This window comes from Tursiops truncatus, chromosome 4 (assembly GCF_011762595.2).
Source record: "Tursiops truncatus isolate mTurTru1 chromosome 4, mTurTru1.mat.Y, whole genome shotgun sequence".
In the NCBI taxonomy this organism is placed as follows: domain Eukaryota; kingdom Metazoa; phylum Chordata; class Mammalia; order Artiodactyla; family Delphinidae; genus Tursiops; species Tursiops truncatus.
Window position 1 is genome coordinate 136,018,087 of NC_047037.1, and position 9,838 is coordinate 136,027,924.

Sequence of the window (9,838 nt, forward strand, 5' to 3'; positions counted from 1 at the left end):
AAAACATTTTTTCCTCTGAGAAAATTAAAACTTTATTTTTTCCTAAGAAATGTTATTAGAAAATAAGTTGTTCCCTCAGTCTCCTTAACTATAATTGAGAATAATTTTCCACCTTAGCTGTGAAAGTTCTGGAAGGCCACTTGTAAGAAGAGCTCCTGTAGTAAGGAGAAATTTAGTTATTCTTTACTATTGAGATGCATTTGTTTCCACAGGTGTCCGGTGCAAATTCCTGTGAAGTATGCCTAGAAGTATTCAAATCCAAAAATGTACGTGTGCTGAAATGTGGGCACAAGTTTCACAAAGGGGTAAGGATTCTCCTTGGCCATCCTCATGTCATGCATTTCGACTATGGAGTATTTTGAAAATAAAAAGGGACTTTGTTTTCTAGGCTTCAGTACTTGCATTTTCAAAGCACTTTCTAAACCTCCTCCTGTCTGTGATGATTGTCTCCCTCCCAAAGATTGATGCTGCAGGAAGGGGAGCGGATTCCTGGGCCCTGCAGCGGGCACGGTGCACACTGTCCTCTGTGTCATGAGTGCAAAGGAGCAGTTGGCCCTATCAGTTGCTGAAAGTCAGAGCAGTACTGGTTCCTTAGAAGCCAGTTTTTTATACGCACCCGTTTCTTATATGCGTGGTCAGACAGGTACACAGTGCAGCAGTTTGTCAGTTTACTGCAGCAGGTGAAGGAAGTTTAACATTTTGGAGGAGAAAAACTAAACTGGGTCCACTGTGCCTGATCCTGGGAGATTCTGGCCTGTGCCCTTCCCAGATTTGTGGTGACTGTTCTGGTGTTTTGGGTGCTGTGAGCATTTGTCCTGCACCGCTGCTGCTGGTTTAGAGCAGATCAGGTCTCTGCCCTGTCAGTGTAGGAATCCCTGAGAAAAGGGGTACACACAGTACACTCACTAGAAAGAGTCCAGACAGCGTGCGGTCTCCCGCACGGCCTACCTCCTCCCTCCTTCCCGGGTAGGGGCATCCTGTCTGGGCTCTCGAACTTACGCACACACTCGGCTCTATAGCGGCGGCAGGCCAGCCGGGAGCACGCTGGGTAGACAGGCTCCAGCGAGGCTGTGTGGCGTGCAGGCTGGTGGGATGGGCAAGGAACAAGACCGGGCAGACAGGGTGAGTCCAAGGGCCAGCCTCTAGAAGTCAGGGCGGCTGAAGCACGAGACTGGAGCAGGGTGTGGGGGGATGGGAGGGCAAGGCCATGCCCCAAGGTCAGGCCCTGAGTGTTCAAGGTCACATTCTGAGGTGGGTGTCTTTGTTCCTGGAGCTTGGTCCAGACTCCTACCCTGAGCAGGCTCTGGTGTCCCTGGGTGTTGGGTGGCTCCAGGCCCTACCAAATGTCACAGTGAAGTTAGCCGTGTCTGCTGAGGCGAGTGGTACAGGAGGGCTGAGGTTCCATGTGCTCCTAAAGGCACTGGCTAATTGTCTTTTCTCATTTCAGTGCTTCAAGCAATGGCTTAAGGAGCAGAGCACTTGCCCAGCCTGCCTGGCTCGTGATCTCCTGTCAGAAGAGTAACCTGCCCTTCTGGAAGAGGCCCACCCACTGTTCTAGGTAGTTACAATTCACTAAAGAGTATATACTGTTTGTTGAGTTGGAAGAATAACAATATACTACCTTTGATATAAAAAGCAACATGTGAAGATTCTTTGCACTGTGCTTCACAGTGCTCATAAATGGAAATCTTTAATACAGCTGACAGTAAGTAAGTTCCCAACTCTGACTAGCCGCTTAATAATCGCCAAATGGTGTCTGATAAAGTTATGTGTGACCACATCCTTATATTGCTGGGGCTGCTTGCAGAGGTGCTCTCTGAGATGGAAGGAAAACATGGTGAGTGCCTCAAAGCAGGACTTAAATTATAAGTATCCTTGATCTTTTAAAGTGCCCCACGTTAAAGTTTTTTGAGATTAGTATTCCTAAACAAATGCCTACGTTTTTCCTTAAAGATTCTGCATTTTAAAAAACGGGCTTAAGCAAACCACATTTGACTAGGTTGTAGTTGATGTTAAAATATTGGTTGATTCAGACCAAAAGATTCATTCAGATCTCCTCTTCATGTGATTTTGATTTTTCATTTCATTATTTTATTTCTCCCCAGTAGATTTATAAGTGCTTGTTTTTCATATTTTAAAGACATAATGATTTTTGAAAATCACACAATAAACTTATTAACATCAGCCAAGACTTTTTTTAACCCCTAAAACTGAGGCTCCGTATCCATTACCCCAGCCCCACATTGGGAACTTACGCTGAATACTTCTCTGTTCTCATTAGTGATGTCGTCCCTCTTTATGAGTTAGACAACAAGTGTTTGGGGGTCTCTGTCTAGCACACAGTGGGCACTTTCCTTATCCTACCACCAAAAAGAGACACTTGTGTAATTAGACAGTCCCGAGGAGTCCCTGTTACAATTGTTCAGTGTTTGACATTTGTGTAAAGTAATGCATGCTCTCTTGTACTGTGGCCTGAGAACAAAACTGTAACTGCATTAGAAACTTAAAAAATTAGTTCTCTGTAGTGACTTCATAGGCAGTAGTAGTAAATACAGAAACATGAATTCTGGACACATTCCATTTCTCTCAAACAGGAAGGGTCAAAAAATGTTTTTTCCGTGTGTTCTTTGTTACCCGCTAGAAGCTCACAGTCGCAAGTTCATGAGCTGATTTGGTCGCTTCCCTCTGCCTTGGTTCCTTCCCTGTGAGTTCTGATGTCTTAGTGACTTAGTGCATAGAAGCTTCCTCCATATTTCGAAGCAGGTCCCTAACACATTGTCTGCATGTTCAGAATAACTGAGGACTTGTAGATATGAAGATACACAGGGCCCAGTTTGTAGCAGCAGGTACAAAGGGAAAGAAGAGCAGCTGGAGAGAAAGAGAACATGTTTTGTACATAACTTCAAACAAATACTTGTGAACATGCCTTACACGTGTCCTGTAAGTGTCGAAATAAAAAGCATTCTAAAATAACATCAGTTTACTGTCGTGTTATCTGTTCTTTGTCAAATAATTTAAAGTATTCTACTTGAAAATTCAAGACATATATTACGCTGACATTTTAAAAGGTGACTTCATTTGGAAAGAAGAGCCATGGTACGTCTGAGGAGTCTAACCAAGAGGTCTTAGGACATTTTAGAGCCTGGATCAAAGACATCCTCTGTGCCTAAATAGAGGTTGCTAAACTCAAGTTCACAAGATGGGCTGTTGAAATTTGTGAATGGAAAGATTATACAGAGATGGTAGAGTTTACTGTTTAGGATAGAATAAGAGGTTTTTCATGTGAATACACGTGAAAATGTTAGAGTTAATCCAATTGCATGTCTCAGTATTGACTTTTTTGAGGTACTTGTGGATGGTTAGCAGACGTTTGGTCCACACCAAAATGTCCTTGATATTTGGTCCTGTCCAAAAGCATTTGGCAGGGACCAAATATGCTTATGGATGTTTTAGATTGGGCCAGATTTCAAGGACCTTTTGGTCCTTGTGGATTCATGAGAAGGGTTTCCCTTTTAGAGGACCTTCTGGTATGCTGAGCGCTAAGAGATGATTGAAAAAAGCCAATATTATCAGTCTGTGTCTTTAATCTGGTAGCATTTAATTGAAAATAGTGTATAACTTAAAACAATGACTGTTCCTAAGAGTTTGGATTATTTTCCCTGCTGAAAAGTTTAATCTATGCTATAAATAATGCATAATCCAATATAAAATTGAAATGGTACCCCAGCACTGCAAAACGTTACTACACTTTTAAGGTAATTTCAAAGACCGTAGAGTGGAAACAGGTGGGAAAAGTGATCACACCACAAAACTGAAGCAACGAAATTATTTTAGGTAGTTTTTCAATCAGATGTCACTCTCTGGAAAAATGGATTAAAGGAAACAGGTAAAAGAGATAATAGCAAGGTGGCAGTTTCTTTCATCAACATACGAGGTACTTGCTGATGAGGCTGATAAAAAGGGAAGACAGTGAAGTAGATGGGAAGGCTTGTCTGAATGAGGACCAAAACCATCTCCAGTATGACCCTTCGTGAAAGGAATAGGAAATACATTTCAGGTGTTTTAACTTTAATCGAACTTGATTAATAAACGTTAATCATCAAACTTTATTAAAAAATAATTGTAAGAAGAATGGATCATCGATTGTATCTAATCCCTTTTTCTCCTCTTCACCCTGATATGATCTACTTAGAGGACACGTCCACCTTCAAGTAGCCATATACCTTCAGTGCTTTGCTGAGAAGGGTGGGCAACCCTGGACAACAGTGAAAACAAATGTGTACTGAGTATCTACTGTGCGCTAGGCCCTGGGCTCGACATCCTGATACGGCAGTGAAGGAGAGACGAGGACTGTGAAATTTGTCTTCCGGTTACAGACAGCAAACAAATTTAGAATGTAATTTCAGGTGCTGAGAAGGGCTTTAAAAAAGTATCAAGGAAGGTGTATAGATTACTAATAAAATTCCTGTAAAGTGCTTAGCATAGTGCCTCGCACATAAACCTGTGATAAAGGGGAGCCAGTGATTGTTACTAAGGTCAGGGCCTGGAAATTGCACAGGGAGAGAGCTTGGTGGTCCGGTGTAAGAAAAGCTTTGTTAGATTAGGAGATCTCCTCAGTGTAGCCTAGACTGTGGAACGTAGTCAGGTAGAGAACAGAGCGAGAAGAGATCAGAGCACCTCGAAGTCGTTTTGAAAAATAACAGCTTTGTTCCTGAAATCTCCCTGTTGACTTTGATGACATCGTGATTCTGTAGCAAAGGATAATTTCACCTGTGACTTTTCCAAATCACCTGGATGAGCAGTTTTGAGGTAGCTCTCTGTTCAGTTTGGTTTTAGGACCAGAGTTCTATGCCTGGCTCGGCTGGGGGTTTGTACTGGAGCATGGGAGAGGCCTGGGCAGGCTCATCCCAGTAGAGGAGGCATGTAATCCCAGCTCCCCGGTTTGCGGGGAGAACTGCTATTACCATCACCTCCAGTTTATATTGTCTCTTCCTATTTACCCTTTAAAGGTGAAAGAAAAAAAGATAAAATATTCAGCCAAAATCCAGAAATTAAACAGCATTAGTAAACAAGAAAATCCTAATGAGACAACCATCAATAATCAGAAAAACGTTTTCAGCTGTATTAAGAACACTAATTTTGGGCATATGGGAAAAAAATGAAGCTTGACCTCAAACCATATATAAACATCAATTCCAAATGGATGGATTCCAATGGATTCCAGTGGTCCTAAATATGAAAAGTAAAATAATAAGGCTTCTGCAGAAAACACAGTCTTCTTGGCCTTGGCAAAGATTTATTAGGGCATGAAAAGCACTAACCATGAAGATAAAAATCTGATAACTTGTATCATTACAATTAAGAACTCTATCAAGTCAAGCTGTGAAGTGGAGGAAATTTTTAATATTTCCAACAAAGGCTTCGGAATGTATTTAAAAATGTTAAGAAGAAGAAAAGAAAATGATGTTAAGAAAAAGGTGATATATTTAGAAATGAGCTAGAGATTTGAATAGGCTCTTCACAAATATCCAGATGGTTAATAGGCATTTTGATAGCCAGATTTGTTCAGTATCCATCATCAGAAAAATGCAAATTAAAACCAGTGACCTAGATGCCCACCAGGATGACTAACATAAAAAAAAGACTGACAGCTAATACTGTAGTACCCTATGACAGAGTCCCACCCCAAGGCATGCACTCAGCAGAAAGGCATGCCGTAGTACAAGTATTTTAATACTCGCTTCATTCATAATAGCCTCAAACTAGAAGCCATCCAGATGTCCCTCAACATAGAATGGACAAGTCATGGCCTATTCACGTGATGGAATACTCGGCAATGAAATGAAGGAACTACTCATACACAAAACTGCACAGATGATTCTCACAAACAATACTGAGCCAGAGTGGTGAAACAAAACAGAATTCCCTTTACGCGAGTTTTGAGAACTGGAAACTGGTCGGAGAGGTCAGCATCCTTACCTGTGAGGTGATGCTGCTAACAGGGAAAGGGCATTGGAAATGGTCTGCAGTCTTCAGGTGAGCAGTGCTGACCGGAGTCGTTCAGAAAATTCATGGAGCTGTACATTAAAAATGCGTGCACTTTTCTGTGGTTTTCAGTAAAACTGAACAGCAAGTGTAAAAAACAAGACAACGCTGATACACCTGGGCCCCAGAGGCATAGTGAGTGTGTGGTCCCTGGCGAAGCTCATGGGAAGCTGGTCCCGCGCCTGTGTGCACGGCCCTCATGGCTGTTAGATTACATTCCCACCAGAGGCCCGGAGTGACCTGAACGCCCCACCGTGGAACAGGTGCCCCCTCCTTGGGTTGCCGGCTCCTGCAGCCTCCCAGCAGGGACCTCAGCCCGCCAGCGGGCCTTCGGGAAGTTGCTCCGTAGGGTGGTGAGGAAGTGAGCCTGATGCCAGATTCGTTATTGCTGCTGAGTTGAGAGGAAAAAAGCCAGACCACACCTTGCTGGGCAGGTGGTGCCAGTCATCTTGCAGTTGCCTGGTGCTAGCGTGGAGGACCGTCCCCTTTGCAAGATCCGGTGCTGGCATCCTTGGCGTGGGTGAGGTCTGGGGTGCTGGAGTCTGCTCTAACTGGCCCCGGTAACAAGAGCCAGTTGTTAGGTTTTCAGGACTTTTGTGATCTGGCTCTTAAACTACTCTTAAGAGTTGAATTACATAAATTTACAATTAATTATATAGAGGGCTTCCCCGGTGGCGCAGTGGTTGAGAGTCCGCCTGCCGATGCAGGGGACGCGGCTTCGTGCCCCGGTCCGGAAAGATCCCACGTGCCCGTGGCCGCTGAGCCTGCGCATCCAGAGCCTGTGCTGCACAATGGGAGAGGCTGCAACAGTGAGAGGCCCGCGTACCGCCAAAAAAAAAAAAAAAAAAATTATGTAGTAAACAAAAGCAATTCCTAATTACTACAGTTTATTCTTCATGCTTTTGCTGGTTACTGACGTATATAGTGTCTGTAAGGTGGAAATACTACGTAATGGGATTCTGTGCATCTCTTCCCAACTCTGTTCAATGGTGTCACATAGATACCTTAGAAATTACATAGGTGTCACATAGACAGCTTGAAATTGGCTATGGTTGTGAGTATTTACACCACAGAAATTGGCAAATGCTACATATAAGGCCCCCGCCCACCTCAAAGAATTTGTGAAAGCAGGAGTCTTGTCTGTACGAGAAAAAGCCTGTCTGATGGCACTGAAGTTGCCCTTTGTGTCTTTCTCATTTCACACTTGACCTGGTGATTAGGGGACTTTAACACGTAAGCCTTCTGAGGTGATTCAGGCTAAATGAGTCCCTCCCCACGGCTCCATTTGGTGGGGGTCTTCACGCTCACTGCCATGGCTGCTTCCTGCTTCCCCCCGCCGTGGCCCCATCCTGGATCTGTCATCCTGGGAAGAAGACGCTGCTCACCGCAGTGCCCGGGACGTGCTGGACCAGAGTCAGAGGCCCAAAGTCCGTCGCCGAGTCAGCCTCTCCCACAGCAGCTTTGCTCCCCCATCTCACCTGGCCCTTCTGCAGGTCCTCCTCTGCTGAAAACCACGGAAGGCCCCCTTCTTGCCTCTGGCGACGCCCTGCCTTGAGAGCTTGCAGGTAAATCCAGAGCAGGTGTGCTTCAGGAGGGTCAAACAAGAAACAACCACGAGGACAACTCCAAGCCAGAGGCAGCTGACTCATCTGCCCTCCCTTGAAATTGGGCCAGCCCTCGGCATGCCACAAGAGCCTTCACAACAGAGCAGTTAGTATTTAGTACCCGGGCCTCTGTGGCAGGACACTTCAAAGAGAAATCCTTGCTCTTTCTAACATGTATTTTTGTGTCAAACAGAGGTGTCGTTGTTTTCAGCAAATACCTTGGGATTCGAGTGAATAAATACCATTCTGTTTTTGTAACTTTTCTCTCTCCACTTTTCAGAAGTTATGTATAAAGGCATTTTGCCTAATTCCTTGAGCGCTCTGTTTCAGCTATTATTTATTTGGTGTGATAGAAAGGTCTTACTTTAGATCTCCCTGCTGCCAGCTCCGAGCTTCGTGTCCTGAAGTACCACCCGGTCCTAGCGGGGTGAGCCAACCGCCTCCCAAAAAAGAAAGCAATTGAGCAGATCGACATTACGCTTCCTGACGCGCTCTGCTGTCCCAGCGCCAGCAGGGCTCAGGCTTTTACTGGGGCCTCATTGGAGGCCACGTTGCTTTTGCTTCCAGTTTCAAAACAACCACAGCCTCTAAATTGGCCAGACCTTTGACAGCTGAGGCCTAGCACTTGCTACACCCCTTCCCTGTGAGGGACGTGGCCATCAAACATGTTTCCTGGGCCCGTATGAGACGACTGAGCCTGCGTCTCCTTGTCCCCACTGTGGACCTCTCCTAGGGGACAGGGGCCTTGTCACCCCTTCCCTTCTCCCGGGGAGCCTCCGTTCATCCCTGCTGTGCTCTCTGGGGGTGAGTCACGTGGCCCTGACATTTCAATGGGCTGTCCATTCATTCATGCATCAAATCTCTATCTAGCTCATGCAGGCACCGTTTTAGGTGCTGGAGATGCGACAGGGAGCAGAAGCGATGAGAGGCCCAGCCTCAGGCCCTTGACGTTCCAGTAGGGGAGGCCGGCGTCAACTGTGATGGTAGGTAGGTATTTGGTATGTCTCTGGTAATCTGGAGAAAAATGCAGCCAGAAAGCAGTGTGTATGGGAGGGGAAGGGTCACGCTTCTAAACAATGGCCGGGGATAACATCAGCCCTGAAGGTGTTGGCGAGGAGCTCGGAGGACAGGGAAGGGAGGGTGTCCAGGCAGACAGAAGGCAGGAACAGCCTGCAGGGAGGGACCTGCTGGTGTGTAAGGAGAGCAGTAGGCCAGTGTTTCCCCTTGCTCTGGTGGACTGTGCAGAGGTAGGAGGTTCCCGGGGCAGGGACAGGGCACCCGGGGCAGGGGTTGGGTCTTGGGCCTTAGACCAGCCGACGTGGAGGCATTTCAGCATCTGGCGGGCAGTGCGGCCTGCAGGTGACCCCTTCTTTAGTTCTGCATGTGGACGTAGAGTCACAGAGGACTGGCTCCAGGCCAGGCAGGGGGCATTTCTGATAACCTTTTCAACTGCATTCCGTCAGCCTCCTAACTGAACCTTTGCTTCCAACCTGGGCGCCCCAGCCACTTTCCCATCCCTCTCCAGTCCCTGGAAATTCTGGCCCCAATCAGGCCCCTAGGAGCTGCCTTCAGCGGATCTGCCTTACAGGGCTCTGGGGACACCGGTGGGTCCACGTATCCAGGCCTGAGCCCCTTCGTTCACTGCCACCCTCCACCGCCCGTTCATCAGCCTCTTCCCCGCTTCACCTCCCACACCGGGACCTAACGTAGCCCCTGGCCTGCAGCAGCCGGCCCCCTTCCAGTGCTCCCACCGCGGGCTGGCACCGGAACCTCCCCTCTCTTCCTGCCACACTGCCTGCATCCCTTCAGTGGTGTGGCTGGCAAATTATTTCACCTCTTGGAGCTTCAGTTTCCACATGCATATAATGAGGATTAATGAGTGTACTCGTACAGAGCTAGCTGCTCAGTAAACACTTAGAAAAACACCCCAGTTCAGGGTCAGAGCCACGACTGCAAACTGGCCTTGGCGGCCTCCGAATCTGGTACCTCCAGCCCCCATCCAACCTTCCTCACGTCCCCGAGACACAGCCTCTTACCCTCACTGTCTCCCAACATGCTTTTCATGAATGACTGTTTTCTCAAGTGTAGTAGAATGTTCTGGCTACTGCACGGAGTGATTACACACATCGCAGCACTTAATTTCTCCCAAGTACCCTGCAGAGCAGAGCTAACTCTTACCCCTGTCTTAC

At 46.6% G+C, this 9,838-nt stretch overlaps 1 protein-coding gene across 15 annotated transcripts in view; it reads left to right on the forward strand.

Annotated features, from left to right (window-relative positions):
• Positions 1-8,104, forward strand: part of TTC3 (tetratricopeptide repeat domain 3) — a 145,743-nt gene extending 137,639 nt beyond the window's left edge. For 13 of the 15 annotated variants that reach the window (XM_033856058.2, XM_033856069.2, XM_073804495.1 and 10 more), the window contains 2 exons: positions 213-305; positions 1,448-8,104. In XM_033856058.2, coding sequence (XP_033711949.1) covers positions 213-305; positions 1,448-1,522 — 168 coding nt within the window. In that variant the 3' untranslated portion in view covers positions 1,523-8,104. The remainder of the gene's footprint in view (positions 1-212; positions 306-1,447) is intronic. The other 2 variants (XM_073804492.1, XM_073804497.1) reach the window with 1 other exon arrangement.
• Positions 8,105-9,838: the final 1,734 nt, after the last annotated feature.